This window comes from Leptonotus elevatus, chromosome 3, assembly GCF_054856555.1.
Source record: "Leptonotus elevatus isolate MCC_2025b chromosome 3, RoL_Lele_1.0, whole genome shotgun sequence".
NCBI classification, from domain to species: Eukaryota; Metazoa; Chordata; class Actinopteri; order Syngnathiformes; family Syngnathidae; genus Leptonotus; species Leptonotus elevatus.
In genome coordinates, this window is record NC_141241.1 from 18,255,116 (window position 1) to 18,269,613 (window position 14,498).

Sequence of the window (14,498 nt, forward strand, 5' to 3'; positions counted from 1 at the left end):
TGCTCCGCGCTCCTCAGACAGCATTAACTTGCCCCATATATTTGGATGAATTCACATAGCTCTGCCATGCATCCATTCATTGAATGGCGCCAGGTGACAAGTATTATCATAGACAGCATTTACAGTACATACACATACAGTAGACGGCAACGCCATCGTAGTACGTTGACGCCACAGCCATATTGGATGAGTCAAAGTGTAGCTACTTGTAAAGATGCCTCGTTCAGTTTCTCGGAGATGTATCATCAAGTCACAACTCATTGGATTAATAAGGAACCATTACCTTTGATTATATTATCACATTTGAACTCAATCTTATTAATTATTTGCCGATTTAATGGCGAATACACTTGCCACATCAATTCGAATGGGCCACCTGTTTGAACGGTGTCTGCAGCAGAATTAAAAAGAAAAAAGGAAAAGCAAAATCTAACCTCATTTTAGGTAACCAAACGATATGTGGCTCTTTAAATTTGCAGGCACAAATGTAGTATGTCCCTCCTCACTTGCCGTACGCTGGTCATGTGCGCCAGCATCCTAGGAACTCCTTATTTACAACTACCTACATTTTCATTGTTTTGTTTTTGTACCGCTCAGTGGTATGTTTACATTTTTCTGTAAGCCTGTAAGCTTCATTTGTTAATAAAGGAAAAAAAATAATGCACCTACGTACATGTTATACAGACATGTCTTCCGACAGTACATAATACCAAACGAAAAAAGTTGCAGCTTCACTTTGAAAAATGTACATGACTCTCGCACGCCAACATTGACGTATTCGTCGCGTATAAGCAAGCGTACCTAACATTATTATCAGAAAGGCCGTGATTGGCTGTTACACATAAGACTGGCCATCAATCAAACCAAATCACACCACTGTTTCTTCATATTTTTTAATGTCTCAGTGATAAACAACTCAACATTAGTATTTGAAAACACAAAAATTAGTTACTATGGAAAATGTAATAATAATAAAGAACATTTTTAGAGATCCATGCCTCAAATGTGTGTGTGTGTGTGTGTGTGTGGGGGGGGGGGGGGGGGGGGGTCACTGACCCCTATGGCCTGTCCTGCGATTGGTGTGTGTTTAGTATTACCGTTTTACAGAGATGGGAATTACAGGTCCAGAAAGTAAAAAACCCTGCCACGGTTTTGCTTTAGTTACAGGTGTTTGTACTCAACGGACAGGTAAATGAGGTCATTACGAGAAACACCTGTGGATCTCTTACCAGTCACAATGAAGTCTCACATCGCTGACGCTGGACCGAAACCTCATAAATCTTATTTTTTCCCCCACAAATATATACTTTAGGTCAGTCCACGTGTGTGGGTGTCATTTTTAATACGAATTCTTGACCAATCTAAAGTGTTGAAAATGTTTTTGATGATGCAATGTTAATGGTTGAACAGACATGCAATTTTAGGGGTCTTCTGAAAAGTGACGATTTTGGAGGTACAAGGTTTTGGCCTGACACCAGTGTTATTAAATGGGAGCACATACTTGTACCATTTAAAGCGTGACCACTTTTAAAGTTGCTCAATTGCTCTGTATTAGCAGATAGATAGATAGATAGATAGATAGATAGATAGATAGATAGATAGATAGATAGATAGATAGATAGATAGATAGATAGATAGATAGATAGATAGGTTTTTGCTCCATAAACAAAATTAGATCAAGATAAATCATCATAAAATCAGTTATTTCTACCATTAATTTGACCTACAACCGTAAAAACTCGTGATTTTTTAAATAACATTTTCAAGAGGGGAAGTAAAACTTGTTTAGTTGGGGAATTAAAAATAAATAAATAAATTGAACACACCATCTATATAAGTCCTTTTGAGAGTTGTCAGGAAAATAAAAACTCAAGTAAAGCATGGATACCTGATAAATCTACAATTTGATATTTTTATTTTGTTAGAGCCCACCAAAAGGATTAGAAAAAAAAAAAGCAAACTATATTTGTTTTGGAAAGATGCTCTACAAAATCAGATTAGTGTGCAAAATTCACGTTTTCTGTCGGTATCAGACTGAAATGACACTTTCGTTTGTATATGCTGAGTACACACACGCACCAGCCGCTATATCACTATAAGTTCTGAAAATGAATTTCTTGTCGTTGTTAGGTATGAAACGGCCAAAACTATTGGAAACAGCTCTAAGTGGTGATGCTGTGTGTGTGTTCTTTTTTTTATTTAACGAAAAGCTTTTTTCTATTTTTCGATATACAGATGAAAATGTACTTTTTGTTCCCACAATGCAATAATAACTGAGGATTTTTTTATTTTATTTTTTTCATTTCTCACAGTATTGCTGGTTCAGCAAATCAACTTTGCCCCACTAAGTAAGTGGCTGCTGCTGATCGTCTCAATGCTTGCGAGCAGTTTAGGTCCGGCACTACTACATTTTTAGGTCAAAGGTGGAGGTATGCACCACATTCCAAACTCTTCAAGCTTGTCGACTAAAACCCTCAACCTGTCTGCACATTTTTGCTCTATATGCAAAAATGATATACACGTGGTAGGAACATACAGTACTGTAAGTAGGTTGGCAGGTAGATATATAGTTTATTGATCCTGAATGAAATTCTGTTAACACTATGTTGTTGTTTTTCCTGTCCTTTTGTATATCCAAATATACACTTTAGTAAAGCAGGCCTTTAATTTGGCTTATCCCTGATTACTCACTGCTCATTATTGCCAAAGCTGTTTATCCAGCTGTTTCTTCCCGCTGATGCAGCTGGCAGGGTTTAGTTGGCCTCACATGGCCTCTTGCAGACCTGTGCCAATGACTCAGCTTTGTTAAGGATACCTAATGAGGACTTTCTTGCAAATCATATGGTTGCTTCCTGCCAGATCCCCTGACTGGAAAATAGCAACCCGGGAAGTACCAAACACATCTGTCAAGTGTAATCAAATAAACGTGCGCCGACTGTAACCATGATCTTGTCAGTGTTCGGATTCAACGCAAAAAAAGACACAGGATGGCGACGCTGGACAATCTTTTGAAACATACAAGGACAAATGTTCTTCTTAACGTTCATGCTGCAGTGTAGAAAAAGAAAGTAGCACATATTGTACAGTTGAAACAGGGGCTTTAGTCAAGATGGAGGGAATTATAATTAGTTCAAAATAGCAGTCAACATCATCAGAAAATCTTCAGGCTTCTGTTTGAAAAAAAAAAAAAAAGGTCAGGAAAAGCCTACTAGAACAGCTGAACTTTGTTTGGTGTTAATTAATGGCACTTTAAACATGTGCACTGACTCATGAATGTGAGTGATCATTCTGAACACAGCCACAACCCCGGTTTCTGAGGGGGTGCAAACCTTTGCAACCACATGACCTCACTTATTATTATAAATATTATTTAAAAAATCACGAGTTTTTACGATTGTAGGTCACATTAATGGTAGAAATAACGGATTTTAAGATGATTTATTTTGATCAAATTTTGTTTATGGAGCAAAAACCTATCTATCTATCTATCTATCTATCTATCTATCTATCTATCTATCTATCTATCTATCTATCTATCTATCTATCTATCTATCTATCTATCTATCTATCTATCTATCTATCTATCTATCTATCTATCTATCTATCTATCTATCTATCTATCTATCTATCTATCTATCTATCTATCTATCTATCTATCTATCTATCTATCTATCTATCTATCTATCTGCTAATATAGAGCAGTTGAACAGTTGAACTTTATGTGGGGTTGATCAGATAGTGGAAAAAAAGTTTTGAATGGATGCATTTTTTTAATATAAAAAAAAGTGGCATTTGAACAGGGGTGTGTAGACTTTTATATTTTCACTGTATGTAGCAGCACATATTAAAAAATATATATGTTTAAATGTAACTGTTTCTTTTAAAAGTTTCTAATGTCTAACAATAATGTCTAATGTCTAACAAAAGTAGTATAATATATTAAGTATTGTTTTTAATGGTAATAAAACAATAATAATTAAAGCTAATCATAAACTACTGTAAGTTATTTTTTTTTACATCAAAAATTGTTAAACATTATATACAAAATAATAATAAAAAAATTGCTAGTCAAATTATTTCAGTGAAATTAAGTTATTACAAATGATCAGACAGCCAACACTGTAGTGCAAAGCTGTCCTCATTCACTGTGGAAATTGCATTTTTGTCTAATGAAGTTTACCTGAATATAACGAAGTTAAAGCATTGGTCACAATTAGCAGGCCGCAGTTCCTGTTTGCCTCCACCGCGCGGTATGTGTCGTGTTCCAATGAGAACCACTTACGTAATGCATAAGTAATTCTCTTACGTATTGTGGTTTTACATCATTATTTGCCATCTGGATGACTGGGAAAATGTAATTGTTGTCATTCCCAGAAATTCACATTTTCCAGAACCTCGCTTTTGGAGCACCTGCACGTCAGATGCAAGGACATCGGTAGTTCCTGTTAAAGTTGGATGAATTGTAAACATACACAACAAACGAACATAAACATACATCCATTTTTTTGAATGGAAATCAATCCCATGACTATGAAAGTCAGCCCTCTGAACCAATACACTGAACTAATATCTAACATTTGTTTGTCACTGCCTCTATTGACGTTTGCAGATTTGACGTGTCATGTAGTTACATTTTATGTTTAGTTTCTCACTTCACGGGACGATTTGAAGCTATGAAACTGCTTCCTCCTGCCTGGTGCAGAAAATGACTTGGAGGCAGGTTGCATCATAATGTTGCACAAGGGGAGTTGTAATTAGATCAACTGAAGATGCACCCATTAATTGTGTTTCCAACTAATCAAAGTCAGAAATTGTTTTCCACAAACACAATTGCTGGAACCCAAAAGTTAACCGCAAGCTTAATAGCATTTTCTATGCCGGGACACGAATATCCTCACAGTAATTGTCATGATCAAATTATGAACTACAGATCTTGACGAGCAAAATGTATTAATAGCCTGTCTAGCATTAATAAGTGAAAGATGAATCCTTTTAAATGTTTCAGACAGAAAAAAGTAAGGTGTATTTTTGCATCTCTGACCTCTGCATTATTATTATTATTATTATTATTATTATTATTATTATTATTATTATTATTATTATTATTATTATTATTATTATTATTATATTTGTATTATTATATTTATTATTATTATATTTTTTATTATTATATTTATTACTAGTTTTATTTATTTATTTATTCCGAATTCCCATTTGCAATGGCACAGTAGAGTAGAACAAATTTGCCATGGGACAACCTCAAGATTTTTGTGTATTATAACAACAAAAAAACATTCACATTTTAGGGGGAAAAAAAGACATTTAGCATTATGTTTATTGCTGTCAAATGTCAAAAGGGGTCCAATTTTGTCCTGAATAACATGCAAGGGGTACACAAGCAGAATGTTCTTTCCACTGCACATGACTCATAATGATCACCGAGATGTGAGCGCTAACAGTACAAGAGACGTCCCGACTGGTATTAGAGCCCACTAAAGCAGGTGAGCCAAGGTTACCATGGCAATGACAAGGATGCCAGCGTATCAGCGACATGATTTAAAGATATTATTACAGCATCATGTTGCTTTAATGCAGAATGGTAGCTTTTTCTTTTAATTCAATCCAAAATCGCTGCTGAAGACGGGCCCACCTGCTGTAAACTCCATGTTGCATATCCTGACAATTTCATGATCACATATTGTATTTTTTTTTTTTTTACAGGTTTACCAGCAAATCTGATTGGCTGCCAGTGGACCATGATCAAGTGCTCGCAGAACCCACGGGAACGTGCATAAAAGCCAGTTCCGTGGGAGCGGTCAGCACATCCTCAACTGAGCCGACACTTCTCTCATCATTCTCCAATACTCTACCAGCTTATGGTAAGTAGATAAGGATGACTTTATTATAAATGGTCAAGCACGGCAATGAAATTGTGAACTATCTGCAATTTAAAGAGTCAGTTATATTGGATGGATGTTTTTTTTTTATAAAGCATAATACTAAGTATGGTTAAATTTTCTTCGACCTGATGTATTTTATTCGCAGGCAATCATGATCACACTCAAGTTCGGGACTCTTCTTTTAGCTTGTGTGCTGATCTTGTGTCAGATGTACATCACTCGGGCAGCTCCATCCAGGTATGACACGTAAATAAAAGTACGCCAAAAGTGACTGCAGGTATTCTAGCAAACACAAACGATCTTGATGTGAATGTATTTCAGAAGTCACGAAGACCCCAATGCAGATGGAGTCACTCTATCGAATGATGACATTCAGAAGTTACTAAGAGCCATCAAAGAGTTCATGCAGCTTGCTTCAGACGAGCAAGAGCGCCAAACAGCCGATGGAAGCAGGTAACGGATAAATGATCAATCTGTCTAGTAAGAAAGATTGTCGTTAACAATGTGTGTTTGATTGTCTGGCTATATATATGATCTGATCAACTCTTGGTTTGAGCTCCATAAGGATTTGGACTCATGCAGCAAATACGTGTCTTTATTACGGCTGGACTGATGAATTGGCTGGCCAATTTAATAGGCCGATATCAGGTCTTTTAAAAGCGACCAAAGAAAAAGGAAAAAAAAAAGCTGGTTTATCTTTCTGTAATTCATATCTTTATTCTTGTAAGCATTAATAGGACCTAACACATTTAATTTAATTTAACTAACCAGGCCATTAATCGATTATTAGAATTTCATACTGCCAAATATCAGAATCTGCATCGGCCTCAAACAAGCCATGTCGGTTGGACCTTAGTTGTGTTTTGGGAAAAATAAAATACACGAATTGAGTCTTATCATGAATGTGATCATGCATGCATGACATCGTCCTTCCCATTTGTCTGTCAACGCATGTCATGCCAAGGCAAGTGATGCATGTCGTGCAGTGGAAGCCCCGAAGTGGAACACAATCTCTTCCGGGTAGTTGTCTTTTCCAAACACATTTTTGTCACCAATTTTGATCATTTTGTTATCACTGCACTTTTCTGTGGCGACACAAAAATGCAAATGACAAAGCAAAACTGAATTCTCAGTCTTGTGTTACAATCACGCATGACGTTGTGTTTGACGCCACAGTTTTCTTTGTCTTTGAATGCGTTTTTCTTTTGGAGGTTCCGCCGTATTCACACGCCATTGTCACTGTGAGCTGTCTCTGCATGTGTGTGTCTCCACCAGCCCAGATAGGTCCATGTCAAAGCGCTGCACCGGTCTAAGCACTTGTGTGCTGGGCAAACTGTCCCAGGACATTCACAAACTCCAAACCTATCCCCGCACTGATGTGGGAGCAGGGACACCCGGAAGGAAGAGAAATCTAGCCGAGCAATACGAATACAATTGAAATATTCCCACTGGGCCTCTCTCTTGCTTGGGCGCCATGCTTGTTCATCCATCTCTATGTGCATGTCAATATTTTAGGAGGAATGTCCTACATATTTCATTTGTCATTGTCAAGTCCTACACTACAAAATATAACGAGACAATAAGCATCACTTGTGGTTCAATCATTCAGTTTCTCACTCTTCAGTTGTCGATAAATGTGCTCATCTTATAACAATAAAATGTAACAATACTTATTATTATTTGCATAATGAATATTGTTATTTTAAAGTGTTGTGTTCTATTTGATTGTTAAAATACAGTTTCGCCTTCAGATACGTGATAAAACATCTGTATTCTCTTTCCCATTGAAATGAATGGAAATACCATTAACTCGTAGATAGAGGATAAAGAATATATGCCAGTGCGTATTGTTATATCACCTGTCTATATGTGTCGCAAACTATTTGTGTTCCAAAATGCGTTTCTTGAAGCAGGCGTGTCAAACTCATTTTTGCTGCCGGACACTTTTTTAGTTTTGACTTCTCTCAGTGGGCCGTTATGACGGTGAAACCAAATAAATGTTTATTTGTGTCATCGTGTTGTTACATAGACACAACAAATTTATGGCTTACTAGTTTTGAAATCAGAAATAGTTAGAATTAGAAATAATATATGTTTTTTTTTATTGTTATTGTTAAGTTACTGTAAAAAGGGAAACAAAAAATATTGCAAAATCTCAAATGTTTATTATTTCTTACACATTTATATATATTTTTGCAAGGATCGTGAACACATGATTTGCTTTCATGGGCCCCACAAAATGATGTGGTAGACCGCATTTGGCCCACGGGCCTTGAGATTGACACCTGTGATCATTATCGATGCTAACTGTTAGCATTGATAGTTAAGTTCAGCGGGCAATCCTTAAGGCAACGTTGTTTGGTTTTTAAATACACAATGTGTAATTGTCTTTGTTTCGTTGACTTTAACAGTAAACTTTCAAGCGGGAGTGACATTTAAACATCTTGAAGCCTCTTTTTGATGAAGTATTGACGATTTGCCAAACCGACGTTTGTGCCCACAATGAAACTCGCGTCTCGAAAAACTTGGGGTAATTGGGATCACTCGTATCTCAAGGCACCAAGGTACTTTGCTTACTAGTGTAAACAATATGAAATCAGCACAGTGTGATGAGATCCAATACTAAAATACACTTATAAAAACAAAAAGGCTGTTTACTGTTTATTTTATTGAGCTATTTAACCAAGTTCTTAATAAACAACTACAACAACATATACCGCTGAAATCTTTGTTGATCGAGAAATTTCAAGAAAAGTGCATGTTCTGTTTAATTTCATTATTTGTTATTTGTTCTTCTTCATTTGTTTTTCTTTCCTGGAGAAACATATAAATATAATTTCAATTTACAATAGCACGGATATCAAGTAAAAATATTCAAATATGAACAGTATTATCTTATCTTCTTAAATGCAGACTTTTTAAATACAGCTCCTATATTGTATCTCACTTTTTATATATGCAAAAAGTAATCTTAACACAATGTACTTAGTACTTCATACAGTTTGTTTCAATCTTAAAAGGGAAGTCAAGTCAAAAATGTTATTTACAATAATATATTCTATGTGCCACTAGTCTAAACAAACACTGATCAATATTGCAATAGTGGAATACGAATTAATCAGAAAAGGGCACCTCAGGGGGCGGCCATTTTGCTTTGTACTTTCTGTTGACTGAAAATGACATCACAGTGCCAAAGAGCTCAGGTAACGGCTCACCTGTTTTCACGTTTTGATCATGTGACTAGACAATGTGATGTCAATTTCACTTGGCAGCATGCGGCAGTACAGGACAAGATGGCTGCCCCCTAAGATAGATAAAAATAAAAATGCGTGGCTCTTCCTGTTTAATTAACATCCCACAAATGCAAAATTAATCATAATACTGTGTTAGTACTCGTGTGGCTGCATAGAACATATTATTGTAAAGAACATTTTTCATTTGACTTCCCCTTTAACAAATTATGGGAAGGAGCTAAAATAGCATTGCGTCATTTCTAATCTTGACTGTTATGAAATGTCTTCCAAGCAACACCACAACACAGAAGAGGGCGTGCAACACGGCCACCTGCGTCACCCACCGCTTGGCCGACTTCTTGAGTCGTTCTGGGGGGATGGGCCACCGCAACTTTGTGCCCACCAGCGTGGGGGCGCAGGCCTTTGGCAAACGCAGGCGGCGCAGCCCCGAGTGAGCGCCAACATGGTATGACTGCCCCATGGGGTCGCTGGTGCATTTCTAAGAAGAGGGGTCATCACGGGAACAATCCCAGAGCAACTCTCACACACTACGGAAATTGCTCTCATATACAATACTCTACGCTAACACTCTTTCTTACACATATACTAGTGAATTGCTCTCACATCACTACTACATTTGTTTTGCTCATGTGCACTACTGAAACTCTCTCACTGGCACTAGTGAGATGTTTTCATACATACTAGTGGAGCACTCTCATTCATACTACTAAATGCTTTCATACACACAACTGTGTTCCATGTGTTAACTCACTGAAATACTCTCACACACACTACACCTTTTTTTTGCTCATGTACACTATTGAAATTATTTCATACTCTATACTCTCACACACTACTGATTTTTATTCTTTATTTCTTTGCTCAAGCACACAACAGAAATGCTATTGCAAACGCTACGGGAAAACTTTACATATTACCACTACACGGTGCTGACCCCCCCCCCCCCACACACACACATACCTCACACACACACGGCTGAAATGCTCTCACACACAACTTTATTTTATTTCACCCATACAGAAATGCTTTTTATGAACTACTGAATTTTTTTTCACTCATACGGCTGACTGAAACATTGTCACATACACTACTGAAATGCCCTCAATACTGAAAATAATTTGCTCATGTGCACTCCTGAAATACGATCATACACACTACTGAAATGTTTTCACACACTACTGTACTTTTTTTGCTCACACACAACTGAAATGCTTTCACACACACTATTGAAGTATTGAAATACATACAATAAATATGTTTTGCTCATAAACACTACTAAAACTATCTCAGGCACACTAGTGAAACACTTACACTAAAAAGGTTTCATACACTCTCCTGGGATGGTTTCACACATTACTGATATTTAAATTGTTCACTCACACACTCAACTGTAACACTTAATCACTTTCTCATGTGCACTACTGAAATGGTCTCACACACCATTGACATTGTTTTAATTCACACACAACTGAAACACTCTCTTACACGTCGCTGAATGCTCTCACACGCTACTGATTTATTTTCACTAAGATGCAAAAAACAACAACAACAAAAAACTAACACACACCATAGATTTTTGTTTTTTTATGTACACTACTGAAATGCTCACAATCGCACTAGTAAAAAATAGTTTCACATGGAATGGACTTTTACACAACCAAAATCCTTTCACACATCATACAAAACATAACAACGTAAACAAAACATACTGAAACATAATTTTCAGTAGTGTGTATGAAAGAATTCCAGTTGCGTGTGAAAGCATTTCAGTAGTGTGTGAGGGCATTTTAGTAGTGTATGAGTCAGTGTATAAGAGAGCATGTCAGTTGTGTGTGCGTGAGTCTCTCCCAAATTATTTTCCTGACCTTCCTTCATTTGTTTTTGTGCCTCTTTCCTGACCCCGAAACTATAAAGGCCATGCTATCAAATAGGGCAATTTTCTATTTTTTTTTTTTTTTTAAATCAAGTTTTACGTTAAAAAATGAAAATGTAACCTTTTTTTTTTTTGTCCTTGTTTTTCTAGAATGGAAGCACTGCGTCATCATGCCTCCTCATCACACATATGGACCCATATGGACCATTGCTGCTGTTCATTGTCAGCCTGTAGTTAAGCACACATATGTCAATTATACTGGCAAACATGATCAGAACAAGCATTAAAGATGGCGGATGTTTGGCCTGCACTGTAGCTCCGCCGCCCCCCTGACCCCGTGTGAGCGGTATCGTGTGTCATACTTCAAGTTCAACATGAAACTTTCAACTATACTGTGGCTGTCTTCGTGCCTTCAAATAAATCATGAAATCATATTTAATCTTATGCACACTGCAAATGCTACGGTAAAACCTGTGTTTATGACTGACTATGTAATATAATCTATGTAATAATTGTGAGCTGAAAGCAGTAATAAATTGTATTTTAGTTACACGAGGCATTTCAGTTTTTGTGTTTTTTTGTGTGTGGAGAAGCAGTAAACCTGAGGAACATGTGGCCAGCTGATTGTTGCGCGTTGGAGAATGAGTTGGCACAACAATGAAGAAGCTTCAGTTTGACACTGTATAAAACAATGCTAAGAGTTATAAGTGTATGCGTCTCCTGAAAACATGGTGAAATGCCTTATTGCTGCAATAAGTCAATTTTGCATTACAGTGATCGAAAAACAAGCCACTTACTCTTTACTCAAACTTGTCAAGCAGTATTTTAACAACCCAACACTCACTTTGCTTTTGTACTCACTGTATAAAAACTAGAAAATAACAATTGGAAAACTTTAGTTAGCAATTCGTAAGAATTTTTAGTAGCGTGCAGTTAAACGGGTATAGCGTAAAGGACACGGAGATTGAGTATCACCTCAGCTGACAACAGCTGTCCAACAATCAGACGAGCCGGTTGCGAGCATGGCTACGGCAGTCCAGAACTTTCTCGGATTTTAATGTGACATCAAAGAAAGCATTCCTTCCTGGTTTGGGCAGTCCAAGATGAAGCTCAAATGTAGTGTTAAATATTTATCATTCATTCAAATGCTTACTTCGGAGACTCATTTTTACTATGGGCCACACACGCAGTTAGCAAAAACATAAACACAGCACTTTTTTCTTTTTTTTTTGTTCCCATTTGTCATGAGCTGGACTCAAAAATCTAAAATTGTTTCTACCTACACAGCAGGCCATTTTCCTCCAGTATTGTTCATAAACGTATCTAAATCAGCATTTCTCCTTTTTGAGATAATCCATTCCACCTCACAAGTATGACATATCAAGATGCTATACAGAGCATGACTATTGCACAGATGTGCCTTAGGCTGGTCACAATAAGGCCACTCTGAAATGTGCAGTTGTCTAAAAAAAGTTTTAGATCTTTGACTCCAGCTCAGGAAAAATGGGAGCAAAAACAAGTGTTGTGTTTATGTTTTTGTTCAGTGAACTGTAAAACCAATCCATCAAAGCAATTATATATTGTTTAGTTATTTAGAAAAAAACTGACAAGTGAATTAAAAAAAAAGCCTTAACACCCCTGTTCAAATGCCATTTTTTGTGATTAAAATATCAATAATTTCAAAACGTTTCCCATGTGACCTACACTGTAAACCCGAACATTCAAACTAACTTAACTTTTTGAAGTTGGTGTAAATTTGTATGCTTTTATGAGTAATTTGTACTAATGATTTTTGATTAAATTGAACTATACTGGTTTTGGGGTATGGCTAACTTAAAACATTACTTTGCTGTAACTTAAATTTAAATTAAATTTTGTTATTTGGTGACAAAATCTTGTTTCTATTGTTTCAAAAAAGGTAATATTTACAAATAAATATAATGAAAAAAGCAACCATAGATGCCCCACCCCCCAAAAAATATTAAAAAATCAATCTGATTCATCCTCATAGCAGGCAACATGGTGGCCGACTGGTTAGCACGTCTGTCTCCCAGTGCAGAGGTCGTGAGATCGCTTTTGGCCTTCCTGGGTGGAGGTTGCATGTTCTCCACGTTCCTGCATGGGTTTTCCCCGAGTACTCCAGTTTCGTCCCACATTCCAAAAAATACGCATGGTAGGTTAATTGAACACACTGAATTGTTCTTAGGTTGTATGTCTGTGTGTACGCTGCGATTGGCTGGCATCCAGTTCAGGGTGTACCCCCCCTACTTCCAAAAAGAGACAGCTAGGATAGGCTCCAGCATTCCTGCGACCCTCATGAGGACATCGTGTCCTTACAGTATTGTTTGGACTTCTGTTAACTTAATCCAGTAGCTTTAAAAACTAACATTTAGTAAGTGAGAATAATTGAGTTGCTGTAACAGAAAGTTTCTAAGTAACTATGTAGCCTATCAAAAAAATTAAGTTGGGTGTCACCAAACCATTCAAGTTCTGGGAAACTTTAACTTTTGAGTTGATCAACTAAAAAAAAGTGAGGCAACTGATTACTACACCTGCACTTTTTTTTTTTTTTTTTTTAAAGCTCTGCAAACATATTTGGGTTAACAGTGTATGCTTTGTATAACTCAAGTGAGTGCATGTGTGAGAAAAAAGTGAGATAATGAGGTAACGCAAGTCTAGGGTTGGTAAGGTGAGGGATTTGGGACCTATTATGATAATGTAAATTTTGGTACATTTAAGTTTGAAAAGGTTTGTTTACATCCAGGAGCTAAACATCAGAAAGGCAGCTTGAGAGGGTGGAGTGGGCCTGATGGTCAATGGATTTGGCAGATGAAAGTTGAGGCCATGTCGATGGATAATTTGACTGAGGAAGAGGAGGAGGAGGAGGTAAAGGATGAAGAGGAGAGGGCCAAGTACTGAGCCCTGACAGGGGGCAATAGAGGCGGAGCAGTTATTGACACAAATTAACTGTTTCCGGTTTGAGAGGTATGACGCCAGCTATGCACGAGAGGGCTTCGTCCTTGACGTCAATCAAATATTTAACTCATTCACTGCCATTGACAGCTATAGACGTCAAAAATTCATTTGAACTATTTTTATGAGTTTAATATTTTTTCCCCCATTTTTGTTAACAAGAGTATGAAAACCTAGAATTTTTAGAATATAATTTTTTTTGTACATTTAGAACAGATATATATATATAATTTAATTTTTTAAAATAATTTCTTAAAAAACACATTTATTTATTTTTCTATTTTTAATAATGTTTTTTTTAAAGAAAAGATTATTAAAATTAGGGGCGTCGGGCGATTACAATTTTTAAACGTAATTAATCGCATGACTTCACTAGTTAACTAAACAAATTTTATATCTGTTCTAATACAAATTTTTTTTTCCATACTTTTGTTGACAAAAGTGGGAAAAAATTATAGAAACTAATACAAAAAGTTAAAATTTATTTTTGACATTTAT

The 14,498-nt window shown here is 36.5% G+C and overlaps 1 protein-coding gene across 1 annotated transcript; it reads left to right on the top strand.

Annotated features, from left to right (window-relative positions):
* Positions 1-5,797: 5,797 nt before the first annotated feature.
* calca (calcitonin/calcitonin-related polypeptide, alpha) lies at positions 5,798-11,586 on the top strand. The gene is made up of 5 exons (XM_086071665.1): positions 5,798-5,879; positions 6,046-6,137; positions 6,222-6,353; positions 9,426-9,599; positions 11,178-11,586. The coding sequence occupies exons 1-4, from the start codon at positions 5,877-5,879 to the stop codon at positions 9,586-9,588; spliced, it is 390 nt and encodes a 129-aa protein (XP_085927791.1). The 5' UTR covers positions 5,798-5,876; the 3' UTR covers positions 9,589-9,599; positions 11,178-11,586.
* The last annotated feature ends 2,912 nt before the right edge of the window (positions 11,587-14,498 follow it).

Excerpts from the sequence above, each read along its gene's own strand:
- calca (XM_086071665.1), top strand. Across the intron at positions 6,138-6,221 it reads ACTCGGGCAGCTCCATCCAG|AAGTCACGAAGACCCCAATG; the intron begins GTATGACACGTA and ends AATGTATTTCAG. Across the intron at positions 6,354-9,425 it reads CAAACAGCCGATGGAAGCAG|CAACACCACAACACAGAAGA; the intron begins GTAACGGATAAA and ends ATGTCTTCCAAG.